General features: G+C 40.8%; 1 protein-coding gene and 1 pseudogene across 2 annotated transcripts in view; one reads left to right on the top strand and one right to left on the bottom strand.

Moving 5' to 3' along the window:
• Nucleotides 1-3,081: 3,081 nt before the first annotated feature.
• HSD17B11 (hydroxysteroid 17-beta dehydrogenase 11) overlaps nucleotides 3,082-26,996 on the top strand; it is a 33,722-nt gene continuing 9,807 nt past the window's right edge. For both annotated transcript variants that reach the window (XR_009221003.1, XM_058547465.1), the window contains exons 1-5: nucleotides 3,082-3,369; nucleotides 10,407-10,514; nucleotides 16,386-16,517; nucleotides 17,716-17,822; nucleotides 23,613-23,750. Coding sequence is in view for 1 of the 2 variants with exons in the window: in XM_058547465.1 (XP_058403448.1) it covers nucleotides 3,160-3,369; nucleotides 10,407-10,514; nucleotides 16,386-16,517; nucleotides 17,716-17,822; nucleotides 23,613-23,750 (695 nt within the window). In the remaining variant the exon portion in view is untranslated. The remainder of the gene's footprint in view (nucleotides 3,370-10,406; nucleotides 10,515-16,385; nucleotides 16,518-17,715; nucleotides 17,823-23,612; nucleotides 23,751-26,996) is intronic.
• LOC131409847 (calicin-like) lies at nucleotides 10,835-13,461 on the bottom strand (annotated as a pseudogene).

Genomic DNA, 26,996 nt, shown 5'->3' with positions numbered 1-26,996 from the left:
GCACATCATTCTAGTTGCCGTATGTGGGACCGGCCTTAGCATGGCCGGAGAAGTGGTGCGTCAGTGCGTGCCTGGGATCCGAACCCGAGCCGCCAGCAGCGGAGCGCGCGCACTTAACCGCTAAGCCACGGGGCCGGCCCTGCTCTGTGCTTTTTAAATATGTCATTTATTCAACCAAACTCCTATTATATCCATTTTACAGATGAGGCAACTGAGATCTCAGGATAGAGTAAATAATTAACCAGATGTCACATAGCTAGTAAAAAGCTTGGCAGGAATTCAAACTCATCGTTTTAATAGCTGCACTCTATCGCCTGCTAATTAGGCATTTAAGTTACCTAATGGTATGAGAGGGAGGTATTATGACTGCTGTAGGAGGTGTTAATGAATAGTAGGAGTTTTGATCCTTTTAAATTTCCAAAGTGATTTAGAACTGGCTTAGGTTTTCTTCTTTGCCCTAAGAAAGAAGGCAATCCAGCATAGTGATAAAAACCCAGGTTTAAGTTCAACTCTACCATTTATATTATGCTCTCAGGCGATTTACTTATTTCTCTTAATCCTTTATTTCTTCATTCATGTAATAGACATCGCAATGGAACCTACTGTTTAAGATTATTGACAGGATAAGATGAACTGTGTTTGTATGTGAAACACTTAACACAATGCCTGGCCATAGTAAGTGCTCAAAATATCGCGGAAGGACCCCTTGTCCTTAATTTTTTTTATGCCACTTCAACAGCTGGGAAGTGTTAAATGATAAACTGAGGCACATTAAAATTTTTAAGAGTTTGAGCAAAAATCAATTTGAATCAGGCAGCATCCAATCTAGCAGATAGAAAGGAGCTCTGAGGAGCTGTAAAAAATGAAAGACTTTTATAGGCACGAGGGAGTGGGAACAAGGAAGTTATACTGGCAAAAAAGCAGGTTGGTTATTGCAAGGTCACTTTTCCATAGGGCGTGGCAGAGATCTATCAGATGACCTAACTAGTGCTGATCAGGTGATTCCTGATTGCCTGGTTTACGATTCCATTTCCGGGAAAGCAGAAACTGTAAGTCAGTCTCAGTTTGGGGACATGGGGCTTAGCATAAGCAACTGCATTTTGAGCCTGTCGTCTTGTTTTTAACAGAAGGCAGTATGAAATTAAGATGCCCCATATAAAACATTTTAAACTTACCCAATGAAAGGTATTTTTAAAAACCACAAATATATAAAATCACATACTTTACCACAGTGTCAGATTAGTAGTTAATCATCATTCACAAAACCATTCACATTATAATTATATTAGTGTTAATTATGTTACACAGAGTTGAATAGTTGATAAAGTACTTGCTTTATGTTAACTCATTTGAACGTCACAAGAATCCTGTAGGGTAAGTGTTAGTAACATCCCAATTTTACAAATTATGAAACATGCTCAGGGAGGCGAAGTCACATACACACATGGGATTCAGGTGTGAATGCTTTCAAACCTGGGCTCTTTCCCTAGACCAATGTAACCCTGGTCAACCCAGTGAATCAAAACTACCCAGTTTTTTTAAATACAATTTTTTAACAGAAAAATAGCAGAGCCAGAGTCTCAATATATATGAAAGTCAACATACATGAAAGGAAACACACACGTATACTAGGTCACCATGTGAAATGTGACTTCTTCCTACAGGTATTGGGCAAAAAAGTTGGACAAACACTGACCCTGCCCCTAGCCCTAGTTGCACTTCTGCTTGCCATGGGAACCTTAGAAAGTCAATCTAACTGATTTATTTGTTCACAAAATAGTTTTTTTCTCTACTTCCTAGGAGGCTTATTTGAAAATCAAATGAGATAACGTGTAGGAAAAAGCTCTGGAAACTGTTAACTCTCTATATAAATGTTTGTACCATTGTAAACTCTGATTTGGGGGCTGTAAGAAAAAGTTGCAGATGATACTCAGAATTTTCAAGAACTCCACGGTGGAGCTCTGCTTTTGCAGGACTGTCACTGTCCCTTCATCCCCGCTGACACTGTAGGGCTAAGTAAGACAGAGAAGCGAGTATGAGTTATTCGTGAACTTCAATTTCTTGTGATCTTCCTGCCTCTTAAATATAAAGGGTGACCATTAGTCACCCACATGACAAAAGTCTCTTTCCAAGCACTGTAGTGTCTCACAAAAAGCCCCAATTCAATTACTATCAAGAACTGAGTTGAAAAAAATACATTTAACAGACAATTCTTACGGTACACAAGTTCAGAGTTGGGTCTTTATTTTCAATAACCAATCTCTAGGATTTTTTTTAAATCACCAATTATATATTGAATACTTACATATATAGGCTCCTAAACTAAAAATTACATATGTAATCTGTAGGCAAGGTGATTTTCTTTCTATTTTATTATTCATTCTGGAGGCAGTGATTTATTAAACTGGATAAAGATACAATTACTAAATTGTAATATGTTTTTTCACAAATTCTGATAGGTTTTGAGTGAAAACGGTTATCCAGATATAACGCTCTTCCTTGTAGAAACAATTCTCTTCTGTATGACCAGATTTTTCCTGGGGCTTGATTATCGCTGTCCTTGAAAGGACAAAATTTCCTCTGTCCTCCAGAAATCGTGCTTAACTCAAACTAAAATGTGATATAGCGGCATTTCTCAGCTGGGAGTGGAACAAGTACTGGCCTTCTCTCCAGGTTCCTTTAACACAGAAAACTACACTTCTTCCCTTGACTGGTGATGGGCAACCATCAAGTTTCAAAGACGCACCTGGACTGCAGGCACTGTCAATTACCTTCTAACTTGGAGAAGAATCTATCAAATTTAGGAAAACACGCGGCAACTAACCCTCCGAGGCCGGCTCAGGAGACAGGGAGAAACTGGGCGAAAGATGGCTTGGGCTGCGCGCCAGAACTAGGAAGCTTCGCTCTCCTCTGGGCTTTGGCCCGCCCAGATTTCTGAGCTGGCGAGCAGCCGCTCCGCTGCAGCCCGAGCCAATGGCAGAAGTCCTAACCAAGCCCAGCCCAGCGGAAGGAACGGTCTGGAGTTGTTTCTCTTTATTTATAAGGGAGCCCTTCCGTGCTCTCGCGTTGTTCCCTCTGCTGTTTGACTGAACAACTCTTAGAAGCAATTGAGAGTGATTGGTAAAGGAAGCAAAGCAGACGCTCGCCGCAGCAGAAAGGATGAAATTCTTGCTGGACCAACTACTGCTTCTGCCCTTGCTGATCCTTTTCACCTTAGAGTCTTTCCTGAAGCTTTTTATTCCCAAGAAGAGAAAATCAGTCACGGGAGAAATTGTCCTGGTTACCGGAGCTGGACATGGGATTGGGAGACTGACTGCCTATGAATTTGCCAAACTTAAATGCAAACTGGTTCTGTGGGATATAAATAAGGTAATAGTGCTTACTATGTTTTACTTTCTGGTACCTTTAATCAGTGGACTGGTCTGCGTTTTGCAGGCAACAGCCCTTTACAGCATTTCTGTAAAGTACGTAGAAAAAATTACTATTGCCATTTTATAGGTGGGGGAAAAAACATGGATTAATTAATGTTTCTGTGATCACATGAAAAACGGACCTAGAGAATATAAGATTTCCAGTTACTGCCTATCACTAATTTAACATTATAAATTTATCCTCACTTTTGCCCTGAAAATAATTTGTAAGCTCTTCCTGAACCTGATTTCACTGATCCCTCTATCTTAATCACATGGAAAAAGTAATCGTTTTAGCTAGTATATTAAAAGAGTAAGAGGTTTGTACCTATTAAGAAAAAAGTCCTGGGGCCAGCCCCGTGGCTTAGCGGTTAAGTGCACATGCTCTGCTGCTTGCGGCCGGGGGTGCCGGGGGTTCCGATCCCAGTCGCGTACCGATGCACTGCTTATCAGGCCATGCTGTGGCGGCATCCCACGTAAAGTGGAGGAAGATGGGCACCGATGTTAGCTCAGGGCCAGTCTTCCTCAGCAAAAAAAGAAGAGGATTGGCATGGATGTTAGCTCAGGGCTGATCTTCCTCACACAAAAAAAAAGAAAGAAAAAAGAAAAAAATTCTACTTGCACTTACTGAGATAAATGGGTTTAAAAGATTAGACCCAACAGAAAGCAACATTACTCTGCCATAGTAATTGCCAAGAGTAAAATTTTAAAATCATCTTTCAGTTAAAAACAATAAAAAAAAATTTCAGTGTAATGTTTTACTAGAATAGGTGTAGGCTTAAGGAAGAGAGGGGAACTTGGAGTCTTCCCTTTGATTTGGCCAGTGGCAGATGGCCAAAGAGGTTTCCTGAAGGCACTTGATAGCCTGAAACGCCATCCCATACACATTAGTCAACCTCCAATGCTGTGAACAAGAATTCAGGGTATGTGAAGTTAGATGAGAGCTAACCCAGTGAGTGGGTGATTGAAATAGCAATCAACAAATATTTATTGAGTACCTGTTGCCTAGATACTAAGAACACAGTGGCAAACAGGAGATAGGGTCCCATGACCTCAACCTAGTAGGGAAAATAGACGTTAAATAATTACATGTGCAATGAAAGATACAAACGAGGCCCAGCCTAGTCTGCTGTGGTCACACTGGAGAGTGTCTGGCGTGGGGGTGTGGTGAGAGTCAGCTGAGCTCTCCGCTTCTTCATGGATAACTACTCAACTTCACAGGAACTTCCTAGAGCTTTAGGTTTCTTTTCTGCAAAATGGATAAAATAACAGTACTTATCTTAGAGGGCTGAGAGGATTATACCAAATAATGTACACAAAGCATTTAGCACAGTGGCTGGCACATGGTAACTACACTAGAGTGTTAGTTATTATTATTCCTTTCCAAAGTGAAGTTTCAGCCAAAATTCAAAGATGTGCGAGGGTTAGTTTACACATCTAGGTGAATGACTCCCAATGCCCAGTGCTGGTTTGTACAAAATTTTCTCTAATCTGGAGCAAAGTGCATTTATCCAACAAATATTTTTGGAGCACTTACTATCTGCCAGGCACTGTTCTAATGCAGAACTGAGAATACGGCTGTGAGGAAAACACGAACCTCATGAGCTGGGGACGATAAACAAGACATGCTGTATAATAAAATATGTAATTGTTGGATGGTGATAAGTATAAGGAAAAAGTAAAACATGGGAGAGGATAGGGACTCTGTATGGTGGGGAGGGCAGGGGTGGGAGTGTTGATCTTAATCAGAAGGCCTCGCTGAGATGGAGACAGTTGAGTCAAGATCAGAAGAGGCTGTGGGCCGGCCCGTGGCGCAGCAGTTAAGTTCGTGCACTCCACTTTGGCGGCCGGGGTTCACAGGTTCGGACCCCGGGCGCGCACTGACGCACCGCTCGTCAAGCCGTTCTGTGGCAGTGTCCCATATAAGGTAGAGGAAGATGGGCACGGATGTCAGCTCAGGGCTGATCTTCCTCACAAAAAATAAACAAATAAAAAAAAGAAGAGGCTGAGGGTGCAGTGAGCCCTTCACATATCTCTGCAGAGAGAGATCAGCAAAGTTTGGCACAGAGTGAGGGAAGGGGAAGAAGTAAAATCAAGGTCGAGAATGTATGCTGTCCTGTACAGTAGCTGATAGTAGCCACTAGCCGCTTGTCGCTGTTGAGCATTTGAAATGTAGCTCGTCTGAACTGAGATGTGCTGTAGATGTAAATACCCACGAGATTTCAAAAACTTATTATGAAAAAAGAATGTAGAACCTCATATTAATAACTTTTATATGGATTACATGTTGAAATTATAACATTTCATAATAATAGATATTTCAAAATAATGTTTTGGATATATTAAGTTAAAATATACTACTACATATTTTTTTAAATGTGGCTACTAGAAAAATTAAAATTAAGTCTGTGACTCACATTATAACAGCGCTGGTCTAGAGACTTAAGGAACAGAGACTCCAGATCCTATTGTTTCTGTAGGCTACTGTCTGTGCTTCCGCTTTTACCGGGGGAGCCACTGGAGGGTTTTGAGCCAGTTTCTGTTGAGTTTCCTCCGGCTGCTGGGTTGTAGGGAGAGCAGTTAGATCACAGTGATAATCCAGATAAGAGACAATGCTGGTTTGTCAGACCACAGTGGTAGCAGCGGAAGTGGTCAGAAAATGATGGATAATGTCGTGTGTTTTTATTACGTTGAATTCGTTTAATTTAAATAATCCATCTTTTGTTTTGAAATTATGTCCTTCCTACTTTTTTGTGGGTGAAATATATATATCTTTAATGAAATTACGACGATAGTTGCTGTGTTCGTCTGTAATGTCCTTATTTGGCTAAATAGGAGATTAGCAGTCCTGCTGCAGTAGATACACCCCAGTCTACTTCTCTTGGAATTGTACGGATTGTTAAATTAGAAAAGTCTGAGAACCACTAACCCTGACTGGGGAGGGAGAGTAGAGTGGAAATTTTGAGCAGTTTGGGCAGCAAAACCTAGAGATGTACAACTCTTGGACTGGTGGAAATGTGGAGAATGAGTGAGAAAGTGAAGTAGAGGTTAAGATTCTTTTAGGATCCAGCTGGAGGGCCGTGGAGGGGCCAGACGAGATTGTGTGTGTGTGTGTGTGTGTGTGAGGAAGATCAGCCCTGAGCTAACATCCATGCCAATCCTCCTCTTTTTGCTGAGGAAGACCAGCCCTGAGCTAACATCTATTGCCAATCCTCCTCCTTTTTTTCCCCTTTTTCTCCCCAAAGCCCCAGTAGATAGTCGTATATTATAGTTGCACATCCTTCTAGTTGCTGTATGTGGAACACGGCCTCAGCATGGCCGGACAAGCGGTGCGTTGGTGCGCGCCTGGGATCCAAACCTGGGCGACCAGTAGCGGAGCACGCGCACTTAACCAGTAAGCCACGGGGCCAGCCCCCCCAGATCAGATTCTTTTCACCTAGAGTACAAAGACAAATTGTCTCCAGACAGTTTCTCGGATTAACTCAAGCAGCAAGGAGAGCTGTGTCCAGATCTATCCATCTCAGGATGTCAGGGGCTGACATCTTCATAGTCGTCATAAAGTCTACAAACAAGGATCCTGAATTCAGGGAGGCTTGGTGGTGGCTTCCGCTTTGTTATTCTACTGAGACTGATACCATGAATTATTCATTCTGTTTTATGTAGAAAATCTCGTATTTCTTGACCATTCTCACCTCCATGCCTGGTTAGATAAATTTGGAAAGATAAATTTACAGTAAGTGGTGAGCACGGAATATATATGCAAAGACTGTTTATTGAATGAAAAGGTAACGATGAATAATTGGAAAAAAGTAATGGAAGGAATCAGAAAAACATTTAGATGTGTAGTAATCTAGGTAATGGGCAAAAGGTTTTAGTTGTGGGGATAGAGGACAAAGAATGGTAAGTAAAAGGGCCAGCCAGGTGGCACAGTGGTTAAGTTCAAGCGCTCCGCTTTGGCAGCCTAGGGTTCACAGGTTCAGATCCCCAGCGCAGACCTACTCACCGCTTATCAAGCCACGCTGTAGAGGCATCCCACATAATAAAGTAGAGGAAGGTGGGCACAGATGTTAGCCCAGGGCCAATCTTCCTCAGCAAAAAAAAAAAAAAAAAAAAGAATGGTCAGTAAAGGCTAAAGGGGAGCCCACGATTAAAATTTGAGAACTGAATCCAACACATTAGGAAAAAAATTAACAAGAGATATTTTGAAAAATGATGAGCTGTTCCAATGTGCTGAGAAAAATTTTAAGGGAGGAACCTGTTCTCTCCCAAAGGTCTGCTTATTTTTTATTTCTTACCAAATGAATATGGAGATGGTCTAAAATTTTTCCTGGTAGAATTTAGAACTTAAATTTGTTGCATAGTTCAGAAGGCGTGGAAAGCAGACCATGGCCCTAAGAGAGGAAGACCAAGGAAATAGGGCAAAAGTTAGACTGCATATGTAAAGGAAGATCATCTTTGCTTCTACACACTCTGTCCATTGATAGTTAGACAAAGCCACCCAGTAATAAGCAAATCTCTGAAAATGGGATAAATGGTAAATGGATTTTTATTGTAAAATTTGTTCCAAATAAGGACTGAATTTTATAAAGATGAGACCCAAAGAATCAATATAATATACTTTTTAAACTTTTTTTTTATTGTGGTAAAATATATATCACATAATTTTCCATTTTAACCAATTTTAAGTGTACAGTTCAATGGCAGTAAGTACATTCACATTGTTAGGCAATGATCTCTACTATCCATTTCCAGAACTTTCATCATCCCAAGCTGAAACTCTGTACCCATTGAACAAATACTCCCATTCCCCTCTTCCCCAGCCCTTGACAACCACCGTTCTACTTTCTGTCTCTGTGAATTTAGCTACTCTCGGTAGCTCATATAACTGGCGTTATACAATATTTGTCCTTTTGTGTTTGGCTTGTCTCACTTAGCTTAATATCCTCAAGGTTCATCCATGTTTTAGCATGTGTCAGAATTCTGTTCCTTTTGAAGGCTGAATGATATTCCATCATATGTAATATTAATAAAATATACTCATAAAGGAAAGTGCTAAAAGCTGCCTGTTAGGTACAGGAGAGCAACATAAGGTTTGCCTGAGATGTTCTGATGTCCCTTGGGGTGTAAGGGCTCCTCATCAGAGTATGCTGCAGTTTGTGTGGGAGATTTCAGTAGAGAGAAAACACCCTGTTTCCTTTTACTGCCGCAATAAGTTCACTACTCAAACTGCTAATTCTTTCCATAGCTGTTCAGACTCAGTTTTTCTGCCAAAGTAATTGCTGTTTACTAGCAGATTTGCACACTAGTGTGAATGTAGTAAGTCTGTCCACTTGTGCATTAGCTGACAATAATTTCTTGGTTTGCAGAGTTCACACACTAAGCCTCAATCAAAGGTATCATTTGAGACATTCTTTAAAATAAAAAAGCTACAAAATTGGTCAAAAGCAAGCCAGCAAACAAGCAAAAATAGAAACAAAAAACAAAAACAGAACCCTGTGGTCTGATCCTGAACTTAAGGTGACTCAAAATCCATGCCCCAGATTGGGCTCATCATTCCTTCTCTCAAATCTGCTCTCTCCTTGTGATCTCCATCTGACTTCTCGCAGCACCGTGTTTCTAGTTACCAAAACTAAAAAGCAAGGACGTCAGCTTTGGTTCCTTCCCAACTTCCTCATGCAGTCACCAAGTCCTGCTGCTTTTGCCTCCTAAAGATATCATACAGTCACGTGTTGCTTGACGGGGATACCTGAGAAATGTGCCCTTAGGTGATTCTGTCATTGTGCGAACATCACAGAATGTACTTACACAACCTTAGACGGTATAGCTCACTATACACCTAGGCTCTGTGGTACTAATCTTATGGGACCACCGTCGTACATGTGGTCCGTCGTTGATCGAGACGTCCTTGTGCAGCACACGACTGTATTTTGAAGATTATTCTCTTCTCTACATTCTTTCCAGTAGTGCCACAATTCAAACTGGTATCATCTCTTGCCTGAATCACTGTAACTGCCTCCGAATTTTTCTCTCTTCCTCTAGTGTTGACCCCAAAAATCTGTTCTTTATGCGTTAGCAAGAATAGTCAATACATTACACAAACCTGATTCTGTAATTTAATCAGTGGCTCCCCGCTAACTGTTTGGGTAAAACTTAATATGACATATGATGTCCTTTAACCTGGACTCCTGCTGGCCTTGAACTTAGTGACTCCGCAGCACCAATCTGGTAGTGCTTCCCCACAGAACCTTTCTCCCGTCCGAGCCTGTGCTTATACTCTGCCTGGTATGCCCTTTCCCTTCTCTTTACCTGGCTGTTCTGTTCACCCTTAAGACCGAACTCAGGTGCCTCTTCTTCTAGAATTGTATTGCTTGCCCCTCCACTGTGTTTCCATAACTCTCTGAATATAGCTCTGTTATACTTAGTGCAGCATATTAGTTAGAACCATATAAAGCCAATATCCAATCCCTTATTCCAAAATAATAATTTCTTATGGTCCTCCCTAAATATTATACTTATTTTATGTTTCATTTTACTATACTGTGACATCTCTGAGCTTATTATTTATCTCTTATTATTATTTAACTCTGAGCTTATCATTTATTTTGTTTTTGCAGCCAGAATATGATGTCCATGCATATCTTTTAGTGACACAGAAAAAAAGCTTAACGTTATTTTTTAAAGCCTGATATGGAATACACACACATACATGCATGCATTCACAAAGTGTGTAAAATTCATGAATACAAAACTGGTGTTTTAAGACTTTTATCTTCTTTAAAAAAGCTTGCTTTAAATTCAATTCCAAATAACAGAAGCAAGTCAGAGTACTGAGAGCGACATGTAGTACCTAAATCCTGGTCAAAAATATGTGTCAGTTAAATTCTTGCCCAATTCTAGTTCAAAGAATCTGACTCCCTTTAATTATTTTCAGCTGTTGATATAACGTGCTCATGTCATTTATTTTATTCTCCTTGCCCTCTTTGTTGCTTTTCCTAGCATGGAATTGAAGAAACAGCTGCTGAATGCAGGAGACTGGGCGCAAAGGCTCATGCCTTTGTGGTGGACTGCAGCAACCGAGAAGATATTTACAGCTCTGCCAAGAAGGTGGGATTTTACATTTGCTTAGACTCATATCGTGTCAGAGCTGGGAGAGAGTCTGGAGATGACCCAGTCGTGATGCAGACAAAGCAACACAAGTTTTGTGATCACTAGGTAGGCGCAGACCTAGAACTGAGATCTGAGGCCCAGACTTTGGTGTGTTCTGGAATCTTCCAGGGAGCTTGTCAAAGAATAAGCACCCCAGAGGTTTTTTTTCTGTAGGTCGAGGGCTGGTCCCAGGAATCTGCATGTTTTGTACCCTACACACTCACACCTCACCCATCTGATTCTTTTTTTATTTTTTATTCTCCCAGCTAAAAAGTGGTTTAATTCCTTTGAAGAATCTTGCAAGGTAGCTTGACTAGACAGCAGGCAGGACAGTCCAGTGCCTCCGGTGGGGGGGCCAGGGTCTTCCACTTGCCTGTCTTTTGGTCCAGCAGGTAGGCATTTGGATTGATGGTGGAGTGAGTCCTTTTTTTGAACATCGCTGGCTGTGGTGACACCTCCACATACAAACACCCTGCCATCTCCAACGGAGCATATAGCATGGGACTCATCCAAGGGGCAGCTGTTGGGCAAGAGAGGCTGTGAGATGGTCATCTTGTTGGCCTTTATCTTCTGCAGGTTCATTTCCATGCTGTGTGGCTGTGCACACAGAGGATGTTGTCTTCATAAAAAGAGAGCAGGGGCCAGTGATTGAACTCATTGGGGAAGGTGATACTCTGGACTGCTTCCCCAGTTTTGGTGTCAAAGCAGTCCGGCACCCCGAGATGGAGCTCTTCACCAAGCACTGCCCAGTGACAACGTACAGGTTCCGGTTACTCTTGGTAATCATGGCTGTGGCATCCATAGGGATGCTCATCTTCCCTGCCAGGCGCCAGGCCTCCTTGCGCTCATCATAATGATAGATGTTAGAGACATACTGCCTTGTGGCAATGCTCCCACCCACTGAGTACACTGTCCCCTGACAGGTCACCATGGTGTGGAAGACAAGCCTAATTGGCAGGTCAGGCAACTTGGTCCAGGAGTTGTCATCCATATCATACCGCCAAGCTGTTTTCAACCCTGAAATCTGGTCAGTGGTGCCACCAGAGATGTAGATGTAGCAACCAGCAAAGGTGGCACTAAGTGCTACTGCCTGATAGGGCATTTCTGAGAGCTTCAGCCACAGGTTGTCCTGGATGATGTAGGCAAACACTCCATCACTGAACTTGCCCTGGGCCTTCTGGCCACCTAGGATGACCACCGAATCAAGCAGGGCCCCTTTCCGCTGCTAGCTCAGCAGGCTGGATGGCCTCTCCTGCTTTCATTCCACAAGGACACTCTCAATCAGGGTTGCGTGGGCTGAATTGTTCTTCGTGCCCCTCAACTCGTTGCTGGCAAACATCAGCGTCTTGTTGGAAATGGCATTGAGATTGATGTAGTAGAAGAACTTCGTGAAATACTTCTCCTGCTCATCCTTCCAGAAGTACACCCAATTTATGAGTGCACTGAGAGCCTAGTCCTCGTTGAGCACATACAAGTTTTCATCTTGAAGCAGGCAGCCAACAATGACAGGTGGACAGCACATGAAGTCCTCAGGCATGGAGCCCTCAGGACTGGCCCAGTAGTGGAAGTTGTCGCGAATGCCAGAGTAGGCCAAGTCCGATACCTCTTTGAGTCCAAACATCTCAGCCAAGAAGAGGTAGCGCAAGCAGTTGACAGGGCTAATTGATTTAATCAGGAAGTCATTGCAGTGGATTCAAAGGCGTGCTGTGTTTTGTTTTGTTTTGTTGGTGAGGAAGATTGGCCCTTAGCTAACATCTGTTGCCGACCTTCCTCTTTTTGCTGAGGAAGATTGGCCCTGAGCTAACATCTGTGCCCATCTTCCTCTACTTTGTATGTGGGACGCTGCCACAGCATGGCTTGATGGGCAGTGCATAGGTCCATACCCAGGATTCGAACCTGTGAACCCTGGGCCGCCAAAGCAGAGTGTGTAAACTTAACCACTACGCCACTTGGCCGGCCCCCAAAGGCGTGTTGTGTTGAAATACTGGGCCCCATGAAGCAGCTCCTCCACGTTTTGCTCCATGATCACCACCTTGCTGCTCTAGAAGTAGACCAGGAGCTGGTCCACAGTGGCCAGACTCAGGTAGTTAGGGTCAAGGGTGATAAACAGTTCATCAGTGGTCTTCACATCATTGCTAGAGATGAGGCTCTTCACTACTGGAGAGACAGCAGACAGCCCATAGCTGTGTGCAAAAAAGACATAGTGGTCCACAGTGAAGGCCATGTCCTAGTACTCTGCATTTCCTCTGTTCGTTCAGTTTCTGCAGCATGAAGCTGTCATAGTTTTTCTCAGTGAATTTGCATTTCGTGTTGCTTCTTGCTGGCTGAGACAGAAGATCAGTGGCAGGTACTGGAGAAAAGACTTTCTCAGGCCACTGGGATTCAGACTGATGGCTGTTTGCAGAGCAGTTGGTTGGGAAGGAGTCGAGGGTAGGAGAGAGGATGATGTCATAGAGTGTATGAGATCATCACAATGAAGGTGCCCCTGAGGCCTTTCTCTGATGGCTCCAGCCTGCCAAGGCCAGATACCCTATCAGGACCTAGTGCCCAGGGTGCAGAGCACAGGAGGAAACTCAGAGATGGGTTGTGCCTGCCACCTGGGACCTTCAAACCTCAGTTCAAGGCTGCGTCTGGAATGTCAGAGCAGGTTGGGCAGGGGGTGGTGTAAGGAAGGATAAGGGACAGGCTACTCCTGCCCCCTGGGCGCCCGCCCAGAGAGGCCCATGGCCCGGAGGGCTGAGGCGGCCGCGGGTGATGGGCTTGCGGGCGTGGCGGCAGCGGGGAGCACAAGGGCCGAGCTCAGCAGGGCCCCAGGCTGGGAGACGGCGACTGCGGTTGGAAGTGCCCGGTAGCTGCAGCGGTGACGCGGCAGGTGCTCGCTGGGCCCTGGCTGGCGGCAGCCCATCTGATTCTGATGTGGGTAATCCTTGGATGACACTGCAGAATCACTGACAGAGTCTTCTAGTCAAAGAACTGAATTAGGAAATTAGGATAAACCTAACTGTTTCTCAGGCTTTGAAGGTAGATAGATCTATTTCTATGAAGCACCATTTGCCTCTTTTATATCCAGATGAGATGTGCTGTGTATAATGGGGCTTCACTCTGAACACCTTCATACATGCACTCGCTAACTAAATACTATAATGGCAGGAAGGTCACTAGACTTAACTGGCCAAGTTCTTTAAAATACACATTCCTGGCCCTAACCCCTGGACATTCTGATTCAGTCTGGTATGAGGATTCTGATTCAACCAGACTTGAGAAAATCTTTGTTTAGGGAATTTTAGATTTGGAACATTTTAACTTCTATTTTTAGATTGTAATCTTTTATTTTAAACTGATATCTCTTTATTATTGGTGAGACCTGAGCTAAGTCAAAAGAAAAGTAGAAACTACCCAGGCCACTGGTGGGAAATGGCTTTCCTGGAGGCAGGCACAGTAAGAGCAAGGCCTATAGGTAAGAAACATCTGTATTTAACAATAAGTATTTTACTTGAATTAGCAGTGATTCTCCTTCATGGAGATGAGTGTTCTTCTGGTTAATACTCGCTGTATCACCTTGGGCAAGTTACTTAACCTCTCTGTGCCTCGCTTTCCTCGATTATAAAATGGGGGTCGAAGCAGTAGGGTTGTTATGAGGTTAAGTGAATTAATGATATAAGGTTCTTTTTTTATTTTTTTTGGTGAGATCAGCCCTGTGCTAACATCTGCCAATCCTCCTCTTTTTTTGCTGAGGAAGACTGGCCCTGGGCTAACATCCGTGCGCATCTTTCTCTACTTTATATGGGATGCCACCAGAGCATGGCTCGACAAGCGGTGTGTCGGTGCGCACCCAGGATCCGAACCGGCGAACCCTGGGCCACCGCAGCAGAGCGCACGCACTTAACCACTTGCGCCACCCAGCCGGCCCCGGATGTAAGGTTCTTAGAACAGTACCTGGCGCTCAGGAGTCACTTTGTAAGAATTAGTTATTAGTTTGATAATAGAAACACCAATATTATCTATATAATTTCGTTATTAACCATTGTTAACAGGATTTACTAGCCCAACATCTTTAGTTACCTAAAAGGAAAACATTTGTTTCCAGACTCATCTGGGAGCAGGCTTTTCTGGAAAAGATAATTTTATTATTTGGACCTATTCCATGTATTTTAACCATAGTGTTTTTACTGAAATTGTTCTAAGATAAACCATATGCTTAAACAGAGTACATACAATGACATGTGATTATCAGATATTTTGAAAAGCTATTTTGATATGGCTGTTTTGGTATCAGGACAATTTTACGCACCCAAACCATTAAACTCCCAGCTTGCTTTCGTTATTAAGAAATGTGCAGGGGCCAGCCCACTGGCCTAGTGGTTACGTTCGGCACGCTCCGCTGTGCCAGCCTGGGTTCTGTTCCCAGGCAGAGACTTACACTACTCATCAGCGGCCATGCTGTGGCAGCGACCCACATACAAAATAGAGGAAGATTAGCAACAGATGTTAGCTCAGCAAAAAAAAAATACAACGGTGCAAACCATTCATTTACACTCTGGAGAGACAATAGGTAATGATGGGGAGCTCAAGGTTGAAGGAAGGGTCAAGAGTGTCTGGGCAAATTCTTTGGCAATGTAAAACAGTAATTTATATTTTGAGTCACATTATTAATTTGGAGGCATGACAGCAATGTCATCGATTCAACCGTATAAAGTGTCCTGTTATTTTCAATAACTTAGGGGGATTATTCTGAACAAGAGTTTTCATATCATACTAGATATGTGGCTATAGGTACAAATAGTGTTCATCAAGGGCCAGATAACTTAGTTTGACTCTTTAATAATCTAAATACAACCTGAAATTCAGTTCTGGCTGACGCACCTCCAGCAATGGCACACTGATGTCCTACTGGAGTGTTGATGCCCCTTCCCCCAGCTTTCTTTCTGTTTGAGGTTTAAGGTTTATCTCGAGCTCTGAGGTCAGAGGATCTGGCTTGTGACCTTGGGCAAGAGACAGCCATTCTATGTTTCATGTTTCTCATCTTTAAAATGAGCATACTGAGTTGCTACCTCATAGAATTGTTGTGCGAATTAAATGTAATAAATAATGAAATCCTGTAAAATCCATAGCACAATGAAAGGCTTTAATTCCACTATTTCCACCTCACCCTCAGTCTCCCAACACACTGCAGCACTGTCTAAATAATGGTAACTTTATTACTAGAACCTAGATTTTATTTGGAACACAGTGTATAACAAAATGCACTGTAACTCGAAGGGCCATCCACCAAGAAGCCTAGTTACTCAAAGAACCATAAAAATATCATATAAGTTGGTTCTAGCGTTACTAGCCCCTAAGCCTGCTGTCACCTGGTGGAGAAAGGTTGGTGAGCAATAGAGTAAGTGACCTCAAAAATAAAGAAATAGAAGATATGGCCAGCTTAATAGTGTAATCAGTTTTACATAGTTCCCTATAATAGTCTCTGCATTTGCCCATTAATTTTTTTTCTTGCTTACCTTTTAAAGCAGTATTTAGAGAATACAAGCTGCGTATTTGTCACCGGTTATGTTTTTGTTAACCAACTGCCTCTTGGGCTGTAAGCAATAGAGCAAAGTCAAGAGACTAAATTGCAAAAGAAAATTTCTACCTAGTAGACTTACAGGAAGGCCTATTTTGAAATTAAGTACCTAAAAGTAAAAGGTTTTTGTGTGTGTTGGCATATAGATTATGTAACTACTTTTTTTCCATATCTAATAGAAAAACACGTGCTTTTTTAATAGTCATTGCATGCAAACCTACCCTCATACCTCTTAATAATGCAGATTTTATTTTATTTTATTTTTTAAGGTGAAGGCAGAAATAGGAGATGTTAGTATTTTAGTAAATAATGCTGGTGTAATCTACACATCGGATTTGTTTGCTACACAAGACCCTCAGATTGAAAAGACTTTTGAAGTTAATATACTTGCACATTTCTGGGTAAGTAGGATTTCTTTTATAAAAACATTCCCTTTTGTAAAACCTGAAGATTAAGTTTAAAGTAGAGCTTTCAGCAGACATAAGGACGCATCAAATCAATACTCAAGTTTTCTCCAGGTACCAGGGATAACATTATACAGAGAGATCATTTTTCATACTACAACCAAATCCCATCAATCATTCTTCCTCCTTGCTCAAAAATATTAATAATAATAATTAATAATAATAATAAATTTCAGGTGTTATACATGTTTTAATTCTAAGCTAGATTCTCACATCTCTGTGTGATCCTGTTTAGAGATGAAGGAAGGGATTAGGGATCATCTGAGTCATCTACCATGATTCTATAAAAGGTGAACCCAGTTTACTTTCAGATTCTCATGAAACTCAAGCCTCGTGTTATTTCCTGGCCCCCAAATTGCAAACTTTATTATGAACTTCACCATTCAAGGTCTTAAATAATATATAAAGAGAGATAATGAGAGAGAGAGAGTTTTTGAAGAGTCTATTGCCCAAATTGCCAGTTGCTAAAAGGGTCCCTCAAACTTTTCTTGGATGTGAATTTGGGATGAATAATCTCAAAAGAATATTGAGGTTGGTGAAAATGCAGTATTATTTTACATTAATATTCCCAAATTATTGACAACCGTCTTTCTATTTTTTTGACTTATGAGTTTGCCTGTCTTTCTGGCTTTGTTAATATGTAGGATATCGTCTTGTTTGTTTCTGAATCCCCAGCAAATAGTAAGTGCTCAATAAATATTTATGGCATGACTCATTCCGTGACTACTGGAAGATTGCTGTTCACTTCAGTATTTTGATGACATAACCGAACTATTTTCTAACAATTTCACATTAAATGTAAATATTTTTGATAACCCTAGATTCTTATACCTACTCAATATATGAGATGATAGAAGACATCAGTGACAAAAGGTAGAGGATCTGGGGACATGAGAAGTTAACAATTTAAATGGCATGGTTTTCAAAGCTCTCGGTATCCATTGTTGTGCTTAGTTTTTCTAATCTGGGCATCCTATCCAGTTGCCTTATGTTGCCACATTTGGCAGTTAATTTAGGTTTTTTCATTTATGCCAAGCACAATGTTATCAAAATATACCTTTTGTTAGAAATATTTCCAATGGGTCTATGAATAAGAAATAATTATTTTTTTTTCTCTCTTAAAAACTATTTCTAGACTACAAAGGCATTTCTTCCAGCGATGATGAATAATAATCATGGCCATATTGTCACTGTGGCTTCAGCAGCCGGGCATACTGGGGTCCCCTACTTACTGGCTTATTGGTACGTGAACATGTGTTTCCTTTTTTGGTTCCTACATTTAACTTATGTGTGATTTCTTTCCCTGTCTAATGAGGACTACTGTTAAATGATGATAGACTCGAAGTCGCTGAAATTGGCAGAAAGAGTTGCACCAAGTCTTGTACAACAGCATTATCAATCATTGATCCCCTCCTAGGATGACCGTTCTAGAGGTGGCTGCAGGGAAATTATCCAGTTAGAAGCCAACTGCTTAAAGCATTTTTCATCCCTTTTAAGCAGCACAGAATTACAAAACAAGAGCAATATTTTTATACCATATTAATAATTTTTAATAAAGTAATTTTGCGGAAACAAAACAATGTAAAAAGAGAGTATAATCTGGGATTCTAAACGTTAAAATCATCCAAACAATGGAATTATTGTAAAAAAAATTTTAGTAGTTATCCATTTAAAAACCCACGCCACTGTAATAACTGAAGAACTTACTCTAGTAAGCAGGGCACGGTAATGGTGTGCTCCACTGTAATTCTATAAAGAATGGGTCAGGGGCCAGCCCCGTGGCGTCGTGGTTAAGTGCACGCGCTCCGCTGCTAGAGGCCGGGGTTTGGATCCCCGGCGTGCACTGACGCACCGCTTGTCAGGCCATGCTGTGATGGCGTCCCATATAAAGTGGAGGAATGTGGGCGCAGATGTTAGCCCAGGGCCAGTCTTCCTCAGCAAAAAGAGGAGGATTGGCATGGATGTTAGCTCAGGGCTGATCTTCCTCACAAAAAGAAAAAAAAAGAACGGATCAGCAAGGCCACTGTAGCCAAGGTGATCCTACTGGTTGCACACACTCTAACAGTTCTTGGTCGTTTTTGTATTTTAGCAAATAACTCTTAAAATGTTGAATTACGAGTGTGCAAATAAATATGCATACAAATAATGCTCAAATTTGTTTCCTACTATTGTACTCTTTTGGAATTAAGTATCTAAATTCTAGAAAGAGAGAGAGAAAGAAAGAATGAAAATATAGATGAACAAAAAAAAACAAAATAAAAATCACTTGTCTTGCCATTACCTGAGAACAACCATCTGTAGGTGTGGTTAGAGTCAAAAGGGTTAGTATGTATCTTTGCTAACTTGTTTGCTCTTTCTGTTCATCTCTATTTCCTTTCTTTCTCTCTTAGTTTCCTTTCTTGTTTGCTTGCTTGCTTTCTCTCCCTCCCTCCCTCTCGCTTGCCCTCGCTCTCTCGCTAGCTCTTGCTCTGGCTCTCGCTCTCTTTCTTTCTTTCACACATACTTGTTTTCTAATAGTTTTAAAAATAAATATAGAGTTGGCTTGAGTTTCTAAAAAAAGAGGAAATACCTGCTGCTGCGGTCACAGAGCAGACCTCTGGTGTCCAGATTGCCAATTGTCTCTCTGAGAGCCAGTTTAAGTTCGGTGGTTAGCCTCTAACTGTCAAGGGCTAATACAATTTGGCATTTATTCCGCTTCCTCAATGAAAGGTAGCTACAGGTGCTGCTCTCAGGTTGTCAGATGACATTCCACTCCCTGCTGGATTCTGTCTTAGTCCCCAGGCACGGAGTTAAGCAAAGAGGTTCAGAGAATCCAGCAGGGCTGTGAACCATGTCACACTTCCTCCTTCTCTTGCCATAGTAAATACTGTTTGATTCTGATTGATTCTAATCCACTGAGTGTTTAGCAGTGAAAACCAAGAGAGAACATGCTTTGTGTGAGAAACAAATTTATTTTGGTGACTAGTGATGGTGCTTTCTGCAGAACGGTTCTCATCAAGCATTGTCAAAGCGGAAACGACACACACAGATATGCAGATTGTGCACTACACAATTCTAGAGTGCAGAGTTCACATCCAGGTCCTTTTAGATTGAAGAGATTTTCCAGCAGTTGGCAGTAAAGTAACTTGAGAAGAGGAGTGGCTTTTTCTAATTCACACAAAGGCACCATTTGTGCTAAAGGCAGGGTTGTAACCACACAAGTGGTTTGTACACGTCCAGCTTTGGGACAGATTTGCGGTTTGCTTGCCCTTGCACAACTCCTCTTTGGATCCTCAGCTCTCACTGGCCTAAGCTGCTGCAGTCTGTGATCCTTAGTGACCACAGTTAGCTTCAGTTCAGTTGATTCTGGGTTTTGCTCAGCATCTGATCAAGGTAGAGCTTTCACAGAGACACACTGAAGACTTCTCCCAGCAGAGACCAATGTTTCTCAGTTGTTGTTATTAACAATTGGGCAACTAAACTGAGACACTACTTTTTAAAACATAAACTTTTTAATTGAAGTATAACATACATTTAAAAAATGCAGAAATTATAAGTGTACAGCCCAATGGGTTACCACAAAGTGAACACTTCCATTTCTCGTTCATGTAGTTAAAAAAATAGATTGACACAACCCCAGAAGCTCCTTTTGGAACTCTTCCCAATCCACCAATCCTTCTTTCCTTCCCGAAGGTAACGCCTATATTGACTTGCAACACCATACATTAATTTTGCCTATTTTTGATCTTATATACATGGAATCACACTATGTTTGTGAGATTTATCCATGTTGTTGTTGGTAGCTGTAGGTTAATCATTTTCATGCCTGTATAGTATTACATCATGTGACTAGACAATAATTTATTTATCCATACTACTAGTTAGGAACACTTGGGTTATTTCCAGGGTAGGATTCTTATAAATAATGATGTTATGAATCTTGACTCAATCACTTACTAACTTGGTGTGACCTTTGGCAAATTACTCAACTTCTTTATGCTTCATTTCTTTCATTCATAAAATAGGCTAATAATAGCAACAAACTAACCCATCAGGATGCTGTAAAGTTTAAATCATATAATGTAATCTATGCACTTAGCATAGAATCTGGAATCCTGCAAATATTCAATAATAGGAGGGTGCCTGTTGGTATCACATTCCAATTCCACTTCCCTATATTCACGCAAAACGGGAAAGTCCCACCTCTCATTTAGCTTCCAGAATGCTCTGCCCCAGTGGAACTAATCCTATGCACTCTGGCTCCTGATTGTTAGAATAAAATGAGAGGGGACCTGGAATTACCTGGTTCTTTTCCCTGTAATCCAGCCCTCAGCTGTCACTGTCCTGAGTTGCTGCAGCCATAGCAAAGGAAATCTATTACAGCTCTAATCACCTATATTAGAAAAAAAAAATTTCAGTTTCTTTTGGAGTTACAGTTCAACAGGTTTAATGATTAAAGTGAAAAACAGAAGATGAAAGAACTGGATTCACGGTGAGGGAGGTTAATCTTTTGATTCTAAAATATTTTTTGCTGCTTGCTAAGTATTTTGTCCAAAAGTATCTTTGGTTTTAAAAAGAAAACAATTAGGTGCCATGAAACTCTGGCTAACATATCTTGTCAACTCAAATAGCCAATTTATAAGCATGAAAGTTACCAATATGGGAGGACATGGAAAAATGGAGTCCTATCATTAGCTTGTAATGAAATGTTATTTAAAAGAATAATTTGAAATAAGAAATATTAATAAGAAGAAATTTGATGTAATGTTACGAAGTGCAGATAAAAATCCACTCACTTTTAGCTTTCTTTTTTTTTTTTTGTGAGGAAGACCAGCCCTGAGCTAACATCCATGCCAATCCTCCTCTTTTTGCTGAGGAAGATTGGTCCTGGGCTAACGTCCGTGCCCATCTTCCTCCACTTTACATGGGACACTGCCACAGCATGGCTTGACAAATGGTGCGTCGGTGCACGCCTGGGATCCAAACCTGTGAACCCCGGGCCGCCACAGTGGAGTGCGCGCACTTAACTGCTGAGCCACCGGGCTAGCCCCCATCTTCCTCTATTTTATGTGGGATGCCTGCCACGGGATGGCTTGATAAGCGGTGCATAGGTCCACTCCCAGGATCCAAACTGCAAACCCCAGGCCGCTGAAGCAGAGTGCGCAAACTTAACCACTATGCCACCGGGCCAGCCCCGCTGCTGGTATTTTTGTTTTGTAAATTTTCTGCTAATGTCCTTTAGCCATTTACTCATTAGAGTATTGTCTTATTCGTTTATAAAAGTTGCCATTTATTAACCCTTATCCTTGTCTTATATGTTGCAGATGCTTTACCAGTCTGTCATTTGCCTCTTAACTTGATTGGGAGCTAATTAATAAAGTTTAGAGTATATCATATAGAGGCCTGGCTCATTGCCCTGATTTAAAGCCTGATGCTACTACTTTGTTTTGTGTCTTGGGCAAGTTCTATAACCCCCTGTGCCTCAGTTTCCTTTTTGGTAAATGCGGATCATAATAGTATCTATTTTATAGAGTTGTGAGGATTAAATTGAATAATGCATCTGAATGACTGAGGACAGTCTCTGGCATATAGTAATCCATTTTAGATATGCTTATTTTTGTTTGTGTTGTTTTTCAATGTACAGAAGATTTACATTTTATGTAATTGAATCTGGCAATCTTTGTTTTAAGCCTTCAATCTATGTCTAAGCTTTAAAAAAAAAAGGGTGAAAGAAAACTTTCCACAGCTTTTTATTTTCCAAAGCACAGGTTAATTGGCAAGATCTTAGAGCTACTTTGTATAACTGCTAATCCATACAGACTTATAGGAAAACAATCTATCTGGCAATTAATGCCACTTAATTGTACACTTAACAATGGTTAAAATGGCAAATTTTATGTTATAAATATTTTTGCACAATTTAAAAAAATTAATAATATAATATTCCCAAAACCATTGAATTGTACAATTTAAATGGGTGAATTATATGATATGTGAATTTATAGCTCAATAAAGCTTTTTTTTTTTAAAAAAAAACACCTAACTGGGAAAGTAATGTCCATTTAGAATATGATTAACGTCCCTTCTCTGTGACAACAAGAATTGCTTTGCATTTTGATTCGTTCATTTGACACATATTTATTGAGCACCCATTATAGGGCAAACACTGGGCCAGGCCCTGGGGGTGCATTGAAGACCGACACAGTTGTGGAGCTGGTAGTAAAAGGTATGGGGGACAAACGTTAAAAATTCACCCAAGGGCTGGCCTGGTGGCATTGTGGTTAAGTTTGCGCGCTCTGCTTTGGCAGCCCAGGGTTCGCAGGTTTGGATCCTGGGCGCAGACCTACATACCGCTTATCAAGCCATGCTGTGGCGGCGTCCCATATAAAGTAGAGGAAGATGGGCAGGGATGTTAGCCCAGGGCTAGTCTTCCTCAGCAAAAAAGAGGAGGATTGGCATCGGATGTTAGCTCAGGGCTAATCTTCCTCACCAAAAAAAAAAAAAAAAAAATTCACCCAAATGAATATTTAAATATTTAATTACAAATCCAAAACATGCTGTTATGGAAAACTGAATATTACTATATAGTGGGGAAATAATTTAAATTAGGGGTCAGGAAAGGCCTCTTTGAGGAAGTCAAGCTGAGACTTAAAGGAAGACTAGGGCTTATCTAGGAGAATTTTCCAATGAATTCCGTGAACATATTATAGTAAATAATGAACAGCCTTTAGTGACATTAAATTTTATGGAAACGGCAACAACAAAAACAAACACCCTAACAATTTTCCTAAGACGTTTACACCTACTCAGTTCTCACTCTGATCACTGATGCTGAGGTGCAGTAAATGTTCTATGCCAGTGCTCTGTGGACTTTGGTGTGCCTAGATACTTACCTGAGAATCGCAGGTTCTGATTCAGTCCCTCTGGGCTGGGCCCTGAGATTCAGGTGCTGGCCGTGCTGCCTGGCAGAGAACAAAGGAAACAGACATCTGAATTCAATAGATGCGGCAGCTTTCTTGAATTATTTTGTGACCTCTATCTGTTTATTTTCAGTTCAAGCAAGTTTGCTGCTGTTGGATTTCATAGAGCTTTGACGGAAGAACTGGCTGCCTTAGAAAGAACCGGAGTCAAAACAACATGCCTCTGCCCTAATTTCGTAAACACTGGCTTCATCAAAAACCCAAGTACCAAGTAAGTGGAGACAGAAATGGTGAAAAAAGGATTGGTGATTGCTATGATTATCAGCCATTGTGTGGGTTTCCCTAAGTATTTTAATCTTTAAAATATCTGATATTCGATGCCCTTAGCTCATCTCAGGTTCAGCTTCTATAGATTGTGGGAAAACAGGTGGAGAGATAGAGAGGGAGAGAATTGTATATAAATAAAAATATGAATGATAGGGTGAACTTGCTTATCCTCCCTTTTTTCTTCCCCTAAGCAGTGGTTCTCAGACTTAAGTAAACATGCATTTCACCAGGAGTGCTTGGGAACCATGTAGGGTCCCACCCCCAGAGGTGTTGATTCATTGTGTTTGGTTGGGATAGAGTAGTGGTGGGGAAGGGGGCCTGGATCTCTATGTTTAACAAGCACCATATTATAATAATATCATATATATAATATAATAACAAGTCATTGATAAAGATAACCCAGGACCACAATGTGAAAAACACTTTCCTTTGGTAACCTAGAGATTATCCTCCATAATGAGTACCAGACCATAGTCTTTCCTTGGTTAAAAAATAAAATGATAGGGGCCAGCCCGGTGGCATAGTGGTTAAGTGCGCGCGCTCTGCTGCAGCAGCCCAGGGTTCGCAGGTTGGGATCCCAGGCGTGCACTGACGCACCGCTTGTCAGGCCATGCTGTGGCAGCATCCCATAGAAAGTGGAGGAAGATGAGCACGGATGTTAGCCCAGGGCCAATCTTCCTCAGCAAAAAGAGGAGGATTGGCAACAGATGTTAGCTCAGGGCTAATCTTCCTCACCAAAAAAATAAAATAAAATAAAATTATAAAAGACCAGCTCTGAGGTTAATTTTAATGTTTCCTCTCTTTGGAAATAACTTTAATGTCTTTGTAAACATGATGCAAACTTTTTTTTTAATTCTAATATAGAGAATAATATAAATAAGAAAGTTTCTTTTAAAATTTCCTTAATGGGCTGGCCCAGTGGCTCAAGCGGTTAGGTACCTGCGCTCTGCTGCGGTGGCCCCGGGGTTCGCAGGTTCGGATCGCAGGCGTGCGCCACGCACTGCTTGTCATGCCATGCTGTGGCGGCGTCCCATATAAAGTGGAGGAAGATGGGCACAGATGTTAGCTCAAGGCCAATCTTCCTCTGCAAAAAAAAAGAGAGAGAAGGATTAGTATTGGATGTTAACTCAGGGCTGATGTTCCTCACAAAAAAAAAATAAAAATAAAAAAAATAAAATTTCCTTAAAACTCTCTGTCCAGTAGAAACTACTCTTAACATTTTGATGAACATCCTTCTAGACATCTCTCTATGTACAGGTTAAATGTCTAAATTTTATATAACTGGCATATATTACACATGGGGTTCTGGAAGCTGTAAGTAAACTGCTGACTTCCCTCAGCATTATGATTATAGACAACAATACAATATTATAAATTTCAAAGTTGCTAAGAAGCTAGATCTTAATTGTTCCCACTACAAAAAAGAAATAATTATGTGACGTGAGAGATGTTATTAGCTAATGCTACGGTGGTAATCATATTGCAATATATGAATGTGTCAAACCAACACGTTGTCACCTTAAACTTACACAATGTGATATGTCAGTTATATCTCAATGAAAATAAATAAATCAATTACTTTTTTTAAAAAAGAGTTCACTAAAACTGAAAGGTGTCAAAGGAAGAGGTGAGTACCATCCCCAAGGATAAAATTTGCCAATTTCTTACATTATTTCCAGGATTTAGATCACTGAAATAAGATTTCATTCAGACTGTCTTTCAGCAGTTAAAAACAGACGCTATATTTTTTAAAATTATGATTCAATTTTTTACCCTTGCCCCAGGACAGGGCGCCACCTTCACGTGGGCAAGGGTGCCCTCTCCTGGCAAAGCTGTACTAGTACAATTAAAAAATAACTGAGAAGCTTGCTGTGGGGGAAAAGAGGAAATAGAAGCTGGCATGATTCCAGCCTAATCACAGGACTAGAACCCAGCTAAGGAAGGGTCTGGGGCTTGGTCCTGCCATGTGAACCCCTTTGAAGAGTAGCTGATACTAGAGTGGACACCAAAGGTGAAGTTGGTTTTAATCTAGAAACTTAGTTCTTCTAATTAGATGACAGAGAGATCCTACTCTCGTTTATATTTTGGACACTAAATATAATCTGTAATTTTCTTAGACCTCATGACAATACTTTGCTTAGCGAGATCAAGTAACTTGCCCATAAGTTGCAGAACTGAGATTCAGACCAAACATTTTCCTTTTTACACAGGGGACAGCCTTTATGAAATAAGGAAGCTGAACCAACCTCTAAATGATTGATTCAAAATAATTTGTATCATATTAATGTTGGAACTTAAATTCTTTTTTAAAGCACATCAAAGATGTAGCTTATTGATTCTTATATTTACACATCTAACACACTGCAAAGAAAAGGATTTACTGTAAAGGTTATAATGCAGCATTAATCTGAGTTCATTGGAATTAAGTGTAATCAGGTGTTTTGAGTAATTTTTTTTGACAGGTAAGAGTTATTTTTGTTAAAAAAAAAAAAAACTTGGATATCAAGAAATTGTTTTATTAAAAGCATTTATTGAAGGCCTACTAAATACACAGTACCCCACTAGGTCTAACACCTTACATAAATGACCTCTAATCTCTAATCCAGGAGGGCTAGATTTGGCCCAGGGCATAGTTTGCCTACTTCTGCTCTAATCCTTGTAACAATTCTGCAAGGTAAGTCTTACTATGCCTATTTTATGACAAAGAAACTGAAACTTGGAAAAGTAAAGAAAATTGCCCAAGGTCACACGGCCCCATAGTGGCAGAATGGAATTCCTTCCTAGTTCGCTGACTCCAAATGCCCTACTCTTCCTAGCTTTATTTTTTAACATAAATTTTTAATTGAAGTTTCTTTCCTGAGAATCATCATTTTCAAAATGTATATTAAATATTTCATTGGAGATATCTTTATTGCTTTTCTGATAATGTATGATGATCATAATCAAAATTTAAATGATATAGAGAAAAGCCCCTTCAAAGATTCTACTCTTCCAGAGATAACTTTATTGAAAAATTAGATTTCCAATTTAAGAGGCTACAGTTCTTAATTTAATGCATTTCTTTTTCTGGTGCATGGAAACATACATACTATTCTGGAAGCTGCCTTTTTGACTTAGCAATATGCTGTTGTCAGCTTTCTGTGTTGATACATAAGGAGCTACCTTACTTTATTCTTTTTAATGTTGGCCT

Source organism: Diceros bicornis, chromosome 8 (assembly GCF_020826845.1).
Source record: "Diceros bicornis minor isolate mBicDic1 chromosome 8, mDicBic1.mat.cur, whole genome shotgun sequence".
Classification (NCBI taxonomy): Eukaryota; Metazoa; Chordata; class Mammalia; order Perissodactyla; family Rhinocerotidae; genus Diceros; species Diceros bicornis.
The sequence above is the reverse complement of the archived record's forward strand: the minus strand, read 5'-3'. Positions and strand labels throughout refer to the sequence as shown.